Source organism: Salvelinus fontinalis, chromosome 18 (assembly GCF_029448725.1).
Source record: "Salvelinus fontinalis isolate EN_2023a chromosome 18, ASM2944872v1, whole genome shotgun sequence".
Taxonomy (NCBI): domain Eukaryota; kingdom Metazoa; phylum Chordata; class Actinopteri; order Salmoniformes; family Salmonidae; genus Salvelinus; species Salvelinus fontinalis.
The window spans coordinates 3,727,975-3,748,127 of NC_074682.1; the positions used below are offsets into that span (position 1 = coordinate 3,727,975).

At 40.7% G+C, this 20,153-nt stretch overlaps 1 protein-coding gene across 2 annotated transcripts in view; it reads right to left on the minus strand.

The window, feature by feature from the left end:
• The window catches only part of LOC129814820 (protein MTSS 1-like), a 102,480-nt gene extending 84,815 nt beyond the window's left edge, over positions 1–17,665 (minus strand). Inside the window, exons 1-3 of one of the 2 annotated variants that reach the window (XM_055867880.1) lie at positions 16,644–17,665; positions 6,128–6,189; positions 1,972–2,045 (exon numbers count right to left, since the gene is read on the minus strand). In XM_055867880.1, the coding sequence (XP_055723855.1) occupies positions 1,972–2,045; positions 6,128–6,189; positions 16,644–16,715 (208 nt within the window). In that variant the 5' untranslated portion in view covers positions 16,716–17,665. The remainder of the gene's footprint in view (positions 1–1,971; positions 2,046–6,127; positions 6,190–16,643) is intronic. The other variant, XM_055867881.1, reaches the window with a different exon arrangement.
• Positions 17,666–20,153: the final 2,488 nt, after the last annotated feature.

Here is a 20,153-nt window from a genome sequence, read left to right on the forward strand (position 1 = left end):
GTCATGTTGTGTAACAGACATGAATAATGGCCTTCGGGCTGAATGGCATTCTGCCCAGAGGGAAGACCTTTACAAAAGAAGGGAACACACTGAACTGGGTCACATGGAAATTTACAATGAAAATTATGTAAATCAGAGATAGTTAAAGTGAGAGGTTTAAATTTATTTGAGGCAACAAATTACAACACAGATGTTTGTGTGGTATAACTTTGAAACGCTGATTCAATCTGAGGTTGTCTTCAAAAATGCACCGATTCAGTTATCCTCAAGAAATTAAATGTTGCATCAAGGTTTCTCTCACATATCATGTGTGAGACATTGTTATCTGAGGGGATTCTGCAATTACTGTGTCCAAAAAACCAAAGTCGACTGCACTTTTATTACCTTTGTCAGGCAGGATCAATATCGGTTGATTTGATTGGAGTCAGTAGTAGACCCCAACCAATATAGGATGGGTCGGATATAGATTTTAGGGAGCCAAAAGTCACTGATATGATTTTTAGAGTTGTGTTGACACACCTACTCATTCAAAGGTTTTTCTTTACATTTAATATTTTTTTTACATTGTAGAGTAATAGTGAAGACATCAGAACTATGAAACACATGGAATCATGTAGTAACCCAAAAAAGGTGTTAAAATCAAAATATATTTTAGATTCTTCAAAGTAGTCACCCTTTACTGTGATGACAACTTTGCACACTCTTGGAATTCATTGTTAAAAGTTAATTAGTGGAATTTCTTTCCTTAATGCGTTCGAGTCAATCAGTTGTGTTGGCTCAAAAATGTCACTAACGATGTGAATCCAGGCAAAGTATCACGATACCAGAGGTTTTTCCTCCACCCTAGGACACCTGCTTCTGTTTTCTATATGTTCTGCACGTGTGCTGCACAAAAACTTGTTCCTGTATACACACCTGTACTCAATATAACACAATCAATTTAACTTCACGCTTATTACTGTATAATAGAAAAGGCTACGGAATTTTTTTTGGGGGGGGGGGATTTCCTCTTATCCAAAGGCCAACCTGTGATTGGGCAGGAGGAATGTAGTAAGGAATATGAAATGCATAATGATCTGTGTTTCCATTCTGTCAGTAAGTGAAAAACACACCGGGCCTACATGAAACTCCCTCTGTTCCTCCCATCCACACCCACACCCCACCATCTCCCACACATCCCCTGTCAATACTTAAGTAAATAAGGTTTGCAAAAATGTATAAAAACCTAATGTGTAGATTGAGTAGTATAATTTTTTCTTCTTCATGTAATCCATTTTAGAATAAGGCTGTAACATAATAGTGTAGAAAAAGTCAAGGAGTCTGAAAACTTTCCCCGATTCACATGGATGATCTATTTTGAGGTCAAAATGGTGAATATCGCAGAAAAAGTTCCCGAGTTTGCATCCCTGGAGAACGATGAAACGTGAAAGGGGACCTCTGCACATGTTGTATAACAGCAATGATAATTTCATTAATAATGGATTGTGTCACTTGATCGCTAGGGAGAGAGGGGGGAGTTTTTGGTCACAGTATCACAACGGGTAACCTACACTGATACTGTATTGTGCTTCAGAGCCATGTCCCTAATTCAAAGCACATGAGCTGAAAACAAGCGCACACACGAAAATTCCAAACAGTCCTGCGAATCCTCAGATCTCCTGCCCTATGGGCGTTCTCAGTTTTAAGTGTAGGCCAGTGAGTGGGACAATCCTCTATTGCTCATCCGACAGCCCCGGTGTACTTCTTTGATGTACACAGAACCGCAGACAAATACTTACTCAGTAGTTAGTTATTAAAGCACCATAGCGCAAAAAAATATATACAAAAATTGACTGACCTACTTTCACGCCACGTGAAAGAGCAATTCATGCCACATGACAACAGTTGACTCCTTTCACAAAATAGAATTGTCTATGTGATCTACTGTGGCTTAAAGAAGCGATAAACACAGATACACAGCTCTGCCTTTACCTCTTGTTCCAGTCGCCATATCTGCCACCTTCTGAAAGGCATCCAGGAAGGAGCTTGTGACGATGATGGTTGCCCTGAAAGATAAAACAAAAAAAAAGTCATGGCGAAACATTCCATTTAAACTACTTTAACCACTCGTGTACACTAAACCAGCTTTAAATAAAACCCTAGACAGGTTTCAGATAAGAACATGTTATTGCATCATCAGGCTTGAAATCAGTTTACTCTGATTGCGTGAGCATACTGATTACAATCATGCCAGCTAACATTTTTAAGCATATTGATTCTAAATCACAGAGTCAAACAAAGTCAGTCACTGATGGGGAGACAGTGACTGTTTCGATCACAAGACTCAAAAATCACCCTTAGGAAAACCCCTACATGACTGTCCTAGACCTACTGTATTTTCTTATTGCCCTTTAGATTTCAGTTTCTGGGTTTAGAAATTCATAACATTGAGCTGAGATGTGTTCCCCTAGTGGGTAGGTTTGGGCAGTATACGGGGGTATTTTGAAATACCAACAGTATCACTAAATAGTGAACAATTATTTTATATTTATATTCACAAAAAGTACAGTTGAAGTCAGAAGTTTACATACACTTAGGTTGGCATCATTAAAACAAATCTTTCAACCACTCCACAAATTTCTTGTTAACAAACTATCGTTTTGGCAAGTCGGTTAGAACATCTACTTTTTGCATGACACAAGTCATTTTTCCAACAATTGTTTACAGAGAGATTGTTTAACTTATAATTCACTATATCACAATTCCAGTGAGTCAGAGGTTTACATACACTAAGTTGACTGTACCTTTAAACAGCTTGGAAAATGCCAGAAAATTATGTCATGGCTTTAGAAGCTTCTGATAGGCTAATTGACATCATTTGAGTCAATTGGAGGTGTACCTGTGGATGTATTTCAAGGCCTACCTTCAGACTCAGTGCCTCTTTGCTTGACATCATGGGAAAATCAAAAGAAATCAGACAAGACCTCAGGAAAAAAAAATTGTAGAGCTCCACAAGTCTGGTTCATCCTTAAGAGCAATTTCCAAGTGCCTGAAGGTACCACGTTCATCTGTACAATAGTACGCAAGTATAAACACCATGGGACCACGCAGCCGTCATATTGCTCAGGAAGGAGACGCGTTCTGTCTCCTAGAGATGAACGTACTGTGGTGCGAAAAGGTCAAATCAATCCCAGAACAACAGCAAAGGACCTTGTGAAGATGCTGGAGGAAACAGGAACAAAAGTATCTATATCCACAGTAAAACGAGTCCAATATCGACATAACCTGAAAGGCCGCTCAGCAAGGAATAAGCCACTGCTCCAAAAGCACCATAAAAAAGCCACACTACGGTTTGCAACTGCACATGGGGACAAAGATCGTACTTTTTGGAGAAATGTCCTCTGGTCTGAAGAAACAAAAATAGAACTGTTTGGCCATAATGACCATCATTTTGTTTGGAGGAAAAAGCTTGCAAGCTGAAGAACACCAACCCAACCATGAAGCACGGGGGTGGCAGCATCATGTTGTGGGGGTGCTTTTCTGCAGGAGGGACTGGTGCACTTCACAAAATAGATGGCAACATGAAAAAGGAAAAGTATGTGGATATATTGAAGCAACATCTCAAGACATCAGTCAGGAAGTTAAAGCTTGGTCACAAATGGGTCATCACCCCAAGCATACTTCCAAAGTTGTGGCAAAATGGCTTAAGGACGTCAAGGTATTGGAGTGGCCATCACAAAGCCCTGACCTCAACCTTATAGAAAATGTGGGCAGAACTGAAAAATCGTGTGCGAGCAAGGAGGCCTACAAACCTGACTCAGTTACACCAGCTCTGTCAGGAGGAATGGGCCAGAATTCACCCAACTTTGTGGGAAGCTTGCGGAAGGCTACCCGAAACGTTTGAACCACGTTAAACAATTTAAAGGCAATGCTACCAAATACTAATTGAGTGTATGTAAATGTCTGACCCACTGGGAATGTGATGAAAGAAATACAAGCTAAATAAATAATTCTCAACTATTATTCTGACATTTTACATTCTTAAAATAAAGTGGTGATCCTAACTGACCTAAAACAGGGAATTTTTACTTGGATTAAATGTCAGGAATTGTGAAAAACCGAGTGGAAATTTATTTGGCTAAGGTGTATGTGAACTTCCTACTTCAACTGTATATCCAGCCAGTCACGTGATATGTTTGTTTAGAATGAGCACATGGAGCAAACGGGATGTGATTATCCACAGTTAAGCAACACAAGGGAGTTGATCAAGTTACACTTGGAAAAGCACAACTAATGTTTGTCAGCTAAAATATCTTCTAAAGTACAAGTTAACTAAGATGTGCCAAATACAATTCTCAGCTCAGGGTTCCAGCTATGCATTTGGTTGCAACCTCTATTACTAGCCTTCATCTGGAATGCTTTTCCAACAGTCTTGAAGGAGTTCCCACATATGCCAAACCCAGACGACGCTGGGCCAATTATGCGCCACCCTATGGGACTCCCAACCACGGCCGGATGTGATACAGCCTGGCTTCAAGATGTCCACCATTGCTCCTGTACCCAAGAAAGCGAAAGGTAACTTTACTAAATAACTATCACCCTGTAGAACTCACTTCTGTCATCATGAAGTGCTTTGAGAGGCTATTTAAGGATCATAACACCACCTTACCTGACACCCTAAAACCATTTCAATTTGCATACTGTTCCAATAGATCCACATATTACGCAATCGCACTGCCCTATCCCATCTAGACAAGCGGAATAGCTATGTAAGAATGCTGTTCCTTGACTACAGCTCAGCCGTCAACACCATATTACCCTCCAAGCTCATCATTAAGCTCAGGGCTCTGAATCCCGCCCTGTGCAACTGGGTCCTGGACTTCCTGATGGGCCACCCATAGGTGGCGAAGGTAGGAAACCCTTCCACTACGCTGATCCACAACACAAGGTCCCCCACAAGGGTGTGTTCTCAGCCCCCTCCGGCTACCACCTTGTTACTCAACCCTGCACCCCTATGTACATAGAATCACTGGTCACTTCAATAATGGAATACTGTTCACTTTAATGTTTACATACTATTTTACTCATTTCATATGTATATACTGTATTCTAGTCAATGCCATCCTATTCAAATATTGTTGTATATACACACTATTTTAAAGTATTCTACAGATTCACTAAATATTCTATCCAGATAATGACCATGTTTATATCACACACACTCTCATCCTAATTCCATTCTTTTAGATGTGTATATTGTTAGATATTACTGCACGAGCTAGGAACACAAGCATTTCCCTACGTCAGCAATAACATCTGCTAAATGTGTGTATGCGACCAATAAACTTGGATTTGATTCGTGACAAAGCTGTTGTTCAAAGCAGCGAATCACAGTGGGTTAAATGGGAAATTACCGTTACATTTTGTTCTGCCTAGTGGCGCTGCGCATGCAAGTGCGGAAAGGTAAGGGGGGAAAAAAATAGAGCATTGTCCTATAGTTTCACCGCTTGTCGCGTTAAGATATGCGCTCTGAGCAAGTGTTTCCATTAATGTTTATTCTCAGCCAACCACAGACCTCTCAACCTGCATGTAGTGGGCAGGGTGGGTGGGTGTGGGGGGGGGGGGGGGTAAAAAACACTTGATTCTAATTGGAGATTCCACAACGTCGGTCAAACTGTAGCTGCACTATAAACACTAGCTGTAAATCATTTGGATGGCCTTTCTATTAGTAATGACGATTCAAAAAGTTAATTATGTAGGTCTATGTACTGTACTAGTAGGCCAGTATAACCAGAATTTAAAAATTACATTGAAATAGGTATAAAACAATTAACTTTTGACTTGAGCTCTCAAACTTCCTCATTACTACTTAGGACTTGACTCGAGACTCGAAGGTTAAGACTTGTTAAATTGTGACTTGGTCCCATCTCTGCTGTTTACACACTTGTTTATGGCAAATGCTCAAATTAAATTGGGTGTGTGCTCATCAGTCCTTACTAAATAATATTGGCCTAAGAAGAAGAAGCAGTCGGGGAATTCGAATCCTATTCTGTTGTCTTTTTATATTTGACACATGCACACAGATTCCTTTTAGCTAATAGATGGACATTCACCGAGAGGGGTTGAAGAGGCCAGGGTTAGCTCTTACCTTAGCTGGGATTGTAGCTTAACTCCTTTGGTTACAAAGTCCTCCCAGGCTGGATAACTAGCCTGCAAAGCAAACAGACACACAACGGGTGGTTACTTCAATTGGACGGTAGTACATTGAATCAATAGAACATGTTAGTAGCAACCATCCCATTCTATGAGATTGGAATTGCTTAGATTACTGAAATCAATCATATTTACTGTCATTTTTAATTGGATGTGGGGAAGATTGACCGTTACTGGGAAAAAGAGTGGGTCAGGGAGGCTTGAGCAGTCAACTACTGTATTCCATCCCTGTGGAACGCTTGACACCTACAGTTGAAGTCAGAAGTTTACATACACCTTAGCCAAATACATTTAAACTCCGTTTCACAATTCCTGACATTTAATCTGAGTAAAAATTCCCTCTTAGGTCAGTTAGGATCACCACTTTATTTAAAGAATGTGAAATGTAAGAATAATAGTAGAGAAAAATATTTCAGTTTTTATTTCTTTCATTACATTCCCAGTGGGTCAGACGTTTGTGGGACGTCTAGAAGGGAGGTAAGTGGGCGTGATGGGAAGTGACTAGAGTATGAAGATAACTGAATTGCGTAGTTTTGTAACTAAAGAAACGTTCAAAAGATGCAAAATCCATATCAAATGTACAAGTCGTTGATTGAGGAGATCCCTTTTCCAGACCAGATATGAAACGCCCGTTCTAATAATGATGGAGATGAAGGTATGGTTCTCTAATAAATGGGGCGGAAGTTAAATTCACCGAGACCAAACGATCAACTGAACTGTTTCCAGATTTTTAGAGTGTTTCACAATAGGGTTTTTAGTGTACTTGGAAACAGGCCCAGGTAATGCAAGTTGACCTGAGCACGGCAGCTAAGGAGGCGGGGCCACAGGATGAGAGCTCCAAGGTCAACCATCAGGCCTGTAACATCAGGGATTTCTGTCATCTAATATAGAATGATTCTATTAGCTGCCCGGTAATAATAGTGAAAGTTCTGCAGTGCTAGACCACCCTGTGGACGAGATCTCTGCAATACGCTCTTATTTATCTGATGGTTTTTCTTGTTCCAGATTTTTTTTAAAGATTGTCAGAAAGATAGGAATACATTGTAATGTATAAAAACTTAATACATACATTAACAGTGTTGATTCTTCCGCTCAAAGAAAGGGAAAGTAAATCCCAGCGTTCAAGATTCTGTTTCAGACGGAGTATAAAGGGACCCAAATATTTCTGTGTAGTCACTGAAGGGCACATGACTCAAATAAGGTTGCATTGCACAAGGATTAATAAGCATCAATTCTCTTTTTTGTAAATAAATCTTATACCCAGATATTTTACCAAATGTCTTTATTAGAACCTGGATCTCTGGGAGACCAGTTAAAGGGTCAGACACAATAGCATGTCATCCGCATAGAGTGAAACTTTATGCTCTAAGCCCCCTCTTCGAATACCTGTTTGAATGATGTCTGAGTATAACAGAACTCATATGGCAGGCAAAAACCTGAGAGAAAAAATCCAGCCAGGAAGTGGGAAATCTGAGGTTTGTAGGTTTTCAACTCTTTGCCTATCAAATACACAGTGGGATATTGGTCACATTGCACTTCCTAAGGCTTCCACTAGATGTCAACAGTCTTTAGAACCTTGTTTGATGCTTCTACTATAAAAGGAGAGGGGAATGAGAGCTCTTTGAGTCAGTGGTCTGGCAGAGAGCCACGAGCTGACCATGCGCGTTCACGTGAGAGAGTTAGCTTGCGTTCCATTGCATTTCTGAAGAGGAAAGAGGAATTCCCCGGTTGGAACAGTATTGAAGATTTGTTAAAAACATCCTAAAGATTGATTCTATACTTCGTTTGACATGTTTCTACGAACTGTAATATGACTTTGTCTGAACTTCTGCCTGGACCTGCCCGTGCGTCGTGAGTTTGGATTCTGTACTGAACGCGCGAACAAAAACAAGTTTTGGACATAAATGGACTTTATGGAACAAATCAAACATTTATTGTGGAACTGGGATTCCTGGGAGTGCATTCTGATGAAGATCAAAGGTAAGTGAATATTTATTTTATTTATTTTTTATTTTATTTTATTTATCTGTTGACTCAACAACATGGCGGATATCTTCATGGTTGTTTTGGGCTCTGAGTGCTGTACTCAGATTATAGCATGGTGTGCTTTTTCCGTAAAGGTTTTTTTTTTTAATCTGACACAGTGGTTGCATTAAGAAGAGGTTTCTCTAAAGTTCCATGTATAATACTTGTATCTTTTATCAATGTTTATTATGAGTATTTCTGTAAATTGATGTGGCTCTCTGCAAAATCACCAGATGTTTTGAAGGCAAAACATTACTGAACATAACGCGCCAATGTAAACTGGGATTTTTGGATATAAATATGAACTTTATCGAACAAAACATACATGTATTGTGTAACATGAAGTCCTATGAGTGTCATCTGATGATCAAAGGTTAGTGATTAATTTTATCTCTATTTATGCTTTTTGTGACTCCTCTCTCTGGCTGGAAAAATGGCTGTGTTTTTCTGTGAATAGGTGCTGACCTAACAATGATATGTTGTGATTTCGCTGTAAAGCCTTTTTGAAATCGGACACTGTGGTGTGGATTAACAACAAGTTTCTTTAAAATGGTGTAAAATACTTGTATGTTTGAGGAATTTTAATTATGCAATTTGTTGTTTTGAATTTGGCGCCCTGCACTTTCACTGGCTGTTGTCATATCGATCCCATTAACGGGATCCCAGCCATAAGAAGTTAATTAAGGCTAGATACATCCGTTTCAATCTTCTTAACCAGGGTTTGTAGCGTAGTCGTGTTGTCTGAGCATGTTGACAAACCTTGTTCAATGTTGGAGACAGTTTTCTTAACTGTATCCAGTTCAGTACAAAACATTGCCGTATGTTTGCGAGTTCATTCTTGACTGCTTGTAACTCAGACTTAATAAAAATGTAAGTCGTCACTGAGCGCCTCCTTGAGCATAGAAGAAATGCCCGTTCTGAGGGCAGCAAGAATCTCGGTCTGCAAATCCTCTGTATAAATTTGTTTCGCTGTGCCGCGGAGCCGCTGCTTCCACTTATTAAATTTACGCATTAAAACTCAAATAAAAAATTTAACAAAGTAAAGCATGTCAGTCAAAGGCTGCATTTCCTAGTTCTTTTTGGGTCAAAGCGCAAAGAAAGTATTAAATAAATGCAATTTCAGCAGGAGCTCGGAAAAACGTGACCTACCCCATGGCTTGCTCACTAGCACCCCCTCGTGTTTTAATTTTTGCCATGGAAAAATGTATTAAATAATTCCCTCATTCAAAGAACCAGGGATCAAATGGCTACGGTGTTCATATAATGTATATCTATTTGTAAAAATATTCAGTGTTCAGGGGAGATCTAGACAGTATAGGAGTTACTTTTCAATTAAGCTAGTCTAAGATAAAAAAATGTTTTACTGTCAATTAGGCCAGTATTGAATAGCAGAGAATTTTGAGCGCTTGAGAGGCGGTTTTACAACCGGAGTATGCAGCATTGGTTTTACAAACTGTGCAACCGTATTAACTGTGTGTGGGTAATTTGCCAAAATGCAGTTTAGGACATCGGACATGACATTAAGGCACGCTAATAGCTAAATTGTTAACTGGCTAGATAACCAGCCAATATGTTTCGAATTGGCTGGTTATCTAGTTGGTCTGTTTATTTTACCTGGTGCGCAAATGTCTCCTCTGACAACGGCCCACACGCAGGTGATGCACACCATTACATTTCAATGCTGACCAAAAATGTGCAATTATTGCTATTGAGTTATTTGCCCAGTTATCAACAACAAATGTGCAAAAGCGGCTAGGTTCACTTTGATCTCAAAAATGCATATTGCGACTGCATGATTGAAAGATTGACAGGCATGAGCAATGCAGGCCTACAATAATTATACTCCGATGCGCTCTGCAGAGATTGAGGACAGTGAGCAAAACATTGCTGCCGGAGGACATTTTGATCCAATTCAGACCAGATTATGAGCAGAGTATCCTAATTTTTTGATAGTAATGTGATTTTTTTTTTTTTTTTTACTTGTCCATTCAGACAATTGAAATCTATAATCTGCTTGTCCAACAACTTTTGTTTACTTGCCCCGGGCAAGCAGACAAGAGTAAAATGTCGAAGTGGGGACTGGCATAAAGCATCTGGCAACAGCACCCACCAAATTACTAGCATGGCAGAATATCACCGGTGCATTCCCACCATCTGGCCATATATTCCACACATATTCATATAGAAATTTACTTACGAGCAGCTAGGCCTACACCTGGATGAAACCTATAGGCTTGCCCTTGGGCATGATATTAGGATTAAAACCAATGCCCTCTTATTAAAAATGGGGTAAATTGAGTAGGCTATTTCACGTTAAACCTAGGCCTATCTGCGCACAGCTTCCCCCTCTAGACTGTGCCCCCACTCCTTAAAGTTGCACACTGTTTATGCAATGCCAGGTATTAGTTGAAGGGAGTAAATGTCTATGTTCTACCGCCAGGCTCTCAAACATGCTATATAATTATTGTTCACAAAATTATGACCAAAGAAAATATGGGATCCTTTTAACCAGGAGAAGACAGTCTTCCCTTCACACTACTGCTATTCTTCAGTAGTTATTTCAGGTCAACATTAGGTCTACTGTAACCCCCTCAATGATGTTGTTTACATAGACAAGAGTGTCATTCCACATTGGTCTTTGTCAATCGAAGGAGGACATTTCAAATGTGCATGCGTGCATTTGTGTTCAGTCGCATGTGCAAATAGTTGTGATGTTTACTTGCTAAAATGACAAGTTCCTATGATGAACACTTTCGGGAAAAGCTGGGATACCATCCAATTGTGTTACGATAAAAATTTAACAAATACAGGGGGTGATTTTATAAGTCAGCTAACGTGCACTAGTTAGAAGAACATCTGACCAGTGGCGATAGGTAAATGGATGGCCCATTTGATTTATTCCAGTTTGAGTTAGCTAGCCAACTAAATCCTGTTGGTTCAACAGCAAATTGGCTAACTTTACCTATGTGAAGCTAGCCTCAATAACGATTAGCCACACTAGTGGAATTTGCGGCTCGCCTTCAAAATAAAACTGTCCCTTGCCGAAAGTGATGGAAACGGATACAAATAATGGAATAAGTTGGGAATGTTATGAATGCAGCAAAAGTTAATAATACATTTTTTAAATCCGCTGAAATCACACGGGGGATGTATTAGACTTCAGAATTGCATTGGGGGTGCATACCTATTTCTCACTGTACAGCCTTACCTAAGAATTGTGGATCAATGAAATGTTGTATCATTCTATTCAGTGACACCCACTGAACACCACTATGAAGTGTTTACACAAACAGAAATCAGATCAAGAATGAACTGTGCGATGTAGTAGGGAGTTGTAGTTTCCAACAGGCGAAAATTCTACAGTTTAGTGTAGAAAACGTGGTTATTCACTACAATGACCGTAATCCATTGCATGCCTACTTGTCCATTCTGTTTCTTTTACACCTGCTACCTAAAAGAGACGGTTGAGAAGGATAGAAAAGTCTTCATGAGGTATAGTGGCAAGAAAACGTATGTGAACCCTTTGAAAATACCTGGATTTCTGCATAAATTGGTCATACAATTTGATCTGATCATCTATCATCTGATCTGATCACAATGGACAAACAGTCTGCTTACACTAATGATTATACATTTTCATGTCTTAATTGAACACACAGTATAAACATTCACAGTGCAGGGTGGCAAAAGTATGTGAACCCTTGGATTTAATAACTGGTTGACCCTCCTTTGGCAGCAATAACCTCAACCAAACATTTTCTGTAGTTGTGGATCAGACCTGCACAACGGTCAGGAGGAATTCTGGACCTTTCTTTAATTGGAGGACAGAGACATTTTGCAGGAGAATGTTAGGCTAAATGACTTCAAGTTCCCCGTCGATGATAGCAAGCTGTCCAGGCCCTGAGGCATCAAAGCAGCCCCAAACCATGATGCGCCCTCCACCATAGTATACAGTTGGGATGAGGTTTTGATGTTGGTGTGTTCCTTCCAAACAACTAGTAGTTTCATCTGTCCACAGAATATTTTGCCAGTGGCACTGTGAGACATCCAACTTCAGACATGCAGCAATGATCTTTTTTGTACAGCACTGGCTTCTTCCACAGTGTACTCCCATGAACACCGTTATTGTTTAACATATAGTAGACTTGTCAGAGATATTAGCATGTTGCAGAGATGTCTGTAAGTCTTTAGCTGACTTACAGACAGGATTCTTCTTAACCTCATTGAGCATTCTGCACTGTGCTCTTGCAGTCATTTTTGCAGGACGGCCACTCCTAGGGAGAGTAGCAACTGTGCTGAATTTCTCCATTTATAGACAATTTGTCTTTCCATAGACTGACGAACATCAAGGCTTTTAGAGATACTTTTGTAACCCTTTCCAGGTTTATGCAAGTCAACAATTCTTAATCTTGGGTCTTCTGAGAACTCTTTTGTTTGAGGCATGGTTCACATCTGGCAATGCTTCTTGTAAATGGCAAACTCAAATTTTGTGAGTGTTATTTATAGGGCAAGGCAGCTCTAGCCAACATCTTCACATTTTATTTCACCTTTATTTAACCAGGTAGGCTAGTTGAGAACATGTTCTCATTTACAACTGCGAGCTGGCATAGATAAAGCAAAGCAGTAATACACAAACACAGAGTTACACATGGAATAAACAAACATAGTCAATAATACAATAGAAAAAGTCTATATACAGTGTGTGCAAATGAGGTATGATAAGGGAGGTGAGGCAATAAATAGGACATGGTGGCGAAATAATTAAAATATAGCAATTAAACACTGGAGTGATAGATGTGCAGAAGATGAGTGTACAAGTCGAGATAGTGGGGTGCAATGGAGCAAAATAACAGTATGGGGATGAGGTAGTTGGGCTATTTACAGACGGGCTATGTACAGGTGCAGTGATCTGTGAGCTGCTCTGACAGCTGGTGCTTGAAGCTAGCGAGGGAGATATGAGTCTCCAGCTTCAGTGATTATTGCAGTTGGTTCCAGTCATTGGCAGCAGAGAAATGGGAGGAAAGGCGGCTGGATGAGGAATTGGCTTTGGGGGTGACCAGTGAAATATACCTGCTGGAGCGCGTGCTACGGGTGGGTGCTGCAAAGACTTATAGATGACCTGGAGCCAGTGGGTCTGGCGACGAATATGAAGCGGGGGCCAGCCAAGGAGAGCATACAGGTCACAGTGGTGGGTAGTATATGGGGCTTTGGTGACAAAACGAAGGGCACTAATAGACAGCATCCAATTTGCTGAGTAGAGCGTTGGAGGCTATTTTGTAAATGATATCGCCGAAGTCAAGGATCGGCAGGATAATCAGTTTTACGAGGGTATGTTTGGCAGCCTGAGTGAAGGATGCTTTGTTGCGAAATAGGAAGCTGATTCTAGATTTCAATTTGGATTGGAGATGCTTAATGTGAGTCTGGAAGGAGAGTTTGCAGTCTAACCAGACACCTAGGTATTTGTAGTTGTCCACATATTCTAGTCAGAACCATCCTGAGTAGTGATGCAGGACGGGCGGGCAGTGATCGGTTGAAGAGCATGCATTTAGTGTTACTTGCATTTAAGAGCAGTTGGAGGCCACGGAATGAGAGTTGTAATGGCATTGAAGCTCGTCTGGAGGGTTGTTAACACATTGTCCAAAGGGCCAGAAGTATACAGAATGGTGTCGTCTGCGTAGAGGTGGATCAGAGAATCACCAGTAGCAAGTGCGACATCATTGATGTATACAGAGAAAAGAGTCGGCCTGAGGTTTGAACCCTGTGGCACCCCCATAGAGACTGTCAGAGGTCTGGACAACAGACCCTCCAATTTGACCCACTGAACTCCGTCTAAGAAGTAGTTGGTGAACCAGACGAGGCAGTCATTTGAAAAACCAAGGCTATTGAGTTTGCCGATAAGAATGTGGTGATTGACAGAGTAGAAAGCCTTGGCCAGGTCGATGAATACAGCTGCACAGTAATGTCTCTTATCGATGGCGGTTATGATAAATGTGGCAGTTTGGGTCTAGAGTGTCACCCCCTTTGAAGAGGGGGATGACCGCGGCAGCTTTCCAATCTTTAGGGTTCTCAGATGATACGAAAGAGGTTGAACAGGCTAGTGATAGGAGATGCAACAATTTCGGCAGATAATTTTATAAAGAGAGGGTCCAGATTGTCTAGCCCGGGTGATTTGTAGGAGTCCAGATTTTGCAGCTCTTTCAGAACATCAGCTATCTGGATTTGGGTGAAGGAGAAATGAGGGAGGCTTGGACAGGTTGCTGTGGGGGGTGCAGGGCTGTTGACCAGGGTAGCGGTATCACGGGGGCTATTCGATGCTAATGCAGTACGCCACAGGTTGTTTTTGTGCTGGTCAAGGGCAGTCAGGTTTGGAGTGAACCAAGGGCTATATCTGTTCCTGGTTCTACATTTTTGAATGGGGTATGCTTATTAAGATGGTGAGGAAAGCACTTTCAAAGAATAACCAGGCATCCTCTACTGACGGAATGAGGTCAATATCCTTCCAGGATAGCCGGGCCAGGTTAATTAGAAAGTCCTGCTTGCTGAAGTGTTTTAGGGAGCGTTTGACAGTGATGAGGGGTGGTCATTTGACCATGGACCCATTACGGACGCAGGCATTGAGGCAGTGATCGCTAAGATCCTGGTTGAAGACAAAGGGGGGGAATTTGGAGGACAGGTTGGTTAGGATGATATCTGAGGCTACCCGTTTTTACGGATTTGGGGTTGTACCTGGTGGGTTCATTGATCATTTGTGTGAGATTGAGGGCATCAAGCTTAGATTGTAGGATGGCCAGGGTGTTAAGCATGTCCATGTTTAGGTCACCTAACAGCACGAGCTCTGAAGATAGATGGGGGGCAATCAATTCACATATGGTGTCCAGGGCACAGCTGGGAGCAGAAGGTGGTCTATAGCAAGCGGCAACAGTGAGAGACTTGTTTCTGGAAAGGTTGAATTTTAAAAGTAGAAGCTCTATTTGTTTGAGCACAGACCTGGATAGTAAGACAGAACTCTGCAGGCCATCTCTGCAGTAGATTGCAATACCGCCCCCTTCGGCAGTTCTATCTTATCGGAAAATGTTTCAGGGAAGGAAATTTCAGGGTTTTTGGTGGTCTTCCTAAACCAGGATTCAGACACGGCCAATCTCGTTTCATTGATTGGACTACAGGTTAGCTGACTCCAATTAGCTTTTGGAAAAGTCATTAGCCAGGGGTTCACATACTTTTTACAACCTACACTGTGAATGTTTAAATCATGTATTCAATATTGACAAGAAAAATACAATAATTTGTGTGTTATTAGTTTAAGCACACTATGTTGGTCTATTGTTGTGACCTAGATGAAGATCAGATCAAATTTGATGACCAATTTTTGCAGAAATCCGGGTAAATCCTAAGGGTTCACATACTTTCTTGCCACTATCTCTAGCTGAAAATACATGATCTAAGTGATTGATAGTTGGTATTCAGAAGTCATAAAAAAGTATGCCTTATTTACTTTGAAGAACTACTAAAATTGTGATTTTGGCAGACACCAGCTCTATAGAGATGAGATGACTTGTTATTAAATAATAAAGTTATCAAATAAAACAAATACAATATACACAATTGAAACGTTTAAAGTATATTTCCGGCGTAGTGGTTAAGAGCATTGTGCCAGTAACCGAAGGTCGCTGGTTTTAATACCTGAGCAGACTAAGTGAAAAATAAGTGATGCCCTTGAACAAGGCAATTAAACCTAATTGTTCCTGTAAATTGATCTGAATAAGTGCATGACACGTTTTTGTATGTAAATTATGGTTAAGTGATAAGCAGTAATGGGCAGTGACTTATCACGGTACTTTAACTAATTGTTTTATTCTGTGTTACAGCTTTCAATGCCGTGTAAAAAAAAAGTCAAAACAGAAATCCGTTATTGTTCATAAACGAACCGATCTGAAAAAGCACTAATTGTTCAGCACTAAGAGGGTGTCACTTAGACTGACACCCCATTTCATTCAGCCACAATCCATATATGTGCGATACAGCCCCAGTGCGAGTTAAGATTTGTCAAATTAACCAATTGTCTTTAGCTTAATTTAAATCACGTTACAAACTTGTTTGACATGATCTACTCCAAATATGGCACTATTTGTATCCGTTTACTTCCCTTTCAAATTAGGAACTTCTATTTTAAATGGGAACCGCAAATTCCACTATTGTGGCTAATCGTTAGTGGCTAGCTTCACTTAGGTGCTAAAGATACTTAGCTAGCCTGTTACAAAGTACATCATTTTGCCAACCCAAATAGTGACGAAGACAAGCCGTAACAACTTGGCAAAGTCTAGTTAACGTAGTTAATAGCATGCTCGATAAATTATGGTTCACCAGATAACCCTTTCACATTTGAGTTCTACCTACTAAGAATGCTATTTATTGTAAATGCATCTTACCTTCATGTCGTTCATGATGATCTGGAAGAGCCCTCCCAGAGCGCTGCATTCCTTTTCAATACCCGCATCCATTTTCCAAATCGAAAAACTAAGAACACTAGCTAGCTATAGTAGGTTTAAATTAATTCGTTTATAAATATAGCTGTTGAGAGAATTCTCGGCGTAAAGTTCCAAAGGAATTGGGCCAAAGATATCTATAGCTAAGTAGCTAGGTACTGTTAATGTTCTATTAAACACGCAATGAAAAATAAATCCAAATTCCTGGAGGGAAACAATACAGTAGCTAGCAACGTGGAATATTATAATCCAGTCCGACTCAGTGTGGTTGGCTAGCTAGCTCGTTAACTAGCCAGCCAATTTGATACACCTCCGAGTAAACATGGAATGGTTGAATGTAGCTAGAATTGACCTGATTGTTGTATCCAAGCCTAGTATGCTATAGTTACAACCACAGCCAATCCAAATACCTATAGGACCTAGGCAATGCAGCTGGCCAGAAATTCCGGACTATCTACCTGCTAACGCGCGACAAGCTAACTAGCAGTCCGTGATCAATGATTCATTCAGTAGTCAGCGAATACAAACAAAAAGATGCATATCTCGGTGTCCCATGAAAATTATTCTGTTCGTGTCGAGTCATCTGTCCTCTTATGCGGTTTCAGCTTGTTTGTAAATGTGTGTCATCATAGGCTTTCACCCAGCCACGAGCCAAACAATTATTCAATGAGAATCCACGTATCGTTTGCTGATGTGTTTCTGCCATTGCGCTATAATAAGAAGGTTGCTACCACCACCGTGCGCGCTCCAAATTACATATTTCCCAAGATCGGCCTCGTACTTGGGTGGAGCGAGTAAGATTCGGATTTACAAGCATCACAAGAACATGGCTATTTTAATTCAATGTAAATGCTAAATGTAATTAAAACATCACAATGAGGCCATTAATCTCTCTACAGAGAAATACAATAAACTCTTCAGTGCGGTTAAAATTTTATCAGACATCGTGCAAAGTTAGGAAAATGTTGGCGTCAATGACATTTTAATAAACAAATGCATTTAAATGACCTATGGATTAAATGTCCTTATATGGAGGTGAACAAGATGACGTAACAGTCTCTAAAGCCAGAGGCGCAACATCGCGAGACTCCGGGAACGCTAGCGAAACAGATCAAACAGGACGGGGTTTGGGGTTTGAGAAGTCAATGAGAGAAGAGAAACATTCTATAATCTTCCTTAGTTGTTAATTTTCTCAAAAGCTAAACGCAGAAACTAGATTCGATTAAATGTCTTAAGTAGTTGAACATGTTATCACTTCAACCTCGTGAAAGTGACAAACTGACACGATTTAATTTTCGTTAAAATACACTTTATATCGAAGTGCCTTTAATTTGACGGCATGCATATGCGCAGCTCGGCGCGAGCCGACCATTAGATCCGATGACGTTTCTACGCATGAGTTTAGCTAGCCAACGTCGCCATGACATCGCCTACAAGTGTGATCGGGGATTTCTATTGGAGAAGCAGCTTTAATACAGAGTTTCTAAACCAAGAGGCGCAACATCGCAAGACTTCCGGGAACGCTTGCGAGGCAGAACAGGCAGGGGGTTGGTGTTAGAGAAGTCAATGAGAGAAAAACAAATCAAATGTATTTGTCACATGTGCCGAATACAGACATTACAGTGAAATGCTTACTTACAAGCCCTTAACCAACAATCAGTTTAGAAAAATAATTGATAAGTAAAAAACATTAAATAAAAATAGTTAGAGCATCAGTAAAATAACAGTAGCGAGGCTATAAACAGGGGTACCGGTTAGTCGAGGTAATATGTATATGTTGGTAGAGTTAAAGTGACTATGCATAGATAATAACTAGAGAGCAGCGGCAGTGTAAAAGGAGGAGGGAGGGGGGGGGGGGGGGGGGGGGGACAATGCAAATAGTCTAGGTAGCCATTTGATTAGCTGTTCAGGAGTCTTATGGCTTGCGGTCAGAGGCCAAGCAGTTGCCATACCAGGCAGTGATGCAACCAGTCAGTAGGGCTGGGCGATATGGCCAAAATATCATATGGTATTTTTCAAATGTAACGGTATGATGGTGTTTTATGTTTTTGATTAATAAAAGTTATACATTTGATTTATGAGTAGTGTGTGACCCTAGGGTGGCAAACATATATTCTAAATTATTTATTGTTATTATTATTATTATTATTTCTCTCTTTGGATTGTTTTATACTGTTCAATTCAACTTCAACCTAAAATAATTTCCTGCATTTCCATCAATTTCTGCATTTCCTGCACTCATGTGAGATAATTTCCACACTGCCACAAAATGGGCAAAAAATACTAGGCCTGATTTTTTACCAAAGCCAGCTAACTAGAGATTAGCATTAGTGGCTAACACAATTTAGCTTAACTTGCTAAGGAAAAATACAAACTAGCTGTTTGCAGATGTAAAAAACACAAACTAATATTGTAATTATAGAACGGTTGTGGATTTATATTAAGATTAAAGTGGAAACATCGTTGTTATCAACATTGTTGCATGTGCTGCATTGACCAATCGTGTCTCGTGGTCAAGCAACAACAAATGTTCTCCTTGAGTGACATGGGGTGGGATTAGGTCTGTGTGGAAAGCGGCATGGAGAGAGAGAGAGAGCGGAGAGGGATGACTCAAGTAGCGGAGTAAACTATAAAAATGGACATTACACGGTGCATCACATTTAACAAACCAAAAATTCAAATATCGTTATAGAATGTAAAGTAAAACCCAAACCGGTCCATGCAAAAATACCAGTATATACACTGCTCAAAAAATAAAGGGAACACTTAAACAACACAATGTAACTCCAAGTCAATCACACTTCTGTGAAATCAAACTGTCCACTTAGGAAGCAACACTGATTGACAATAAATTTCACATGCTGTTGTGCAAATGGAATAGACAAAAGGTGGAAATTATAGGCAATTAGCAAGACACCCCCAATAAAGGAGTGGTTCTGCAGGTGGTGACCACAGACCACTTCTCAGTTCCTATGCTTCCTGGCTGATGTTTTGGTCACTTTTGAATGCTGGCGGTGCTCTCACTCTAGTGGTAGCATGAGACGGAGTCTACAACCCACACAAGTGGCTCAGGTAGTGCAGCTCATCCAGGATGGCACATCAATGCGAGCTGTGGCAAGAAGGTTTGCTGTGTCTGTCAGCGTAGTGTCCAGAGCATGGAGGCGCTACCAGGAGACAGGCCAGTACATCAGGAGACGTGGAGGAGGCCGTAGGAGGGCAACAACCCAGCAGCAGGACCGCTACCTCCGCCTTTGTGCAAGGAGGAGCAGGTGGAGCACTGACAGAGCCTTGCAAAAGGACCTCCAGCAGGCCACAAATGTGCATGTGTCTGCTCAAACGGTCAGAAACAGACTCCATGAGGGTGGCATGAGGGCCCGACGTCCACAGGTGGGGGTTGTGCTTACAGCCCAACACCGTGCAGGACGTTTGGCATTTGCCAGAGAACACCAAGAT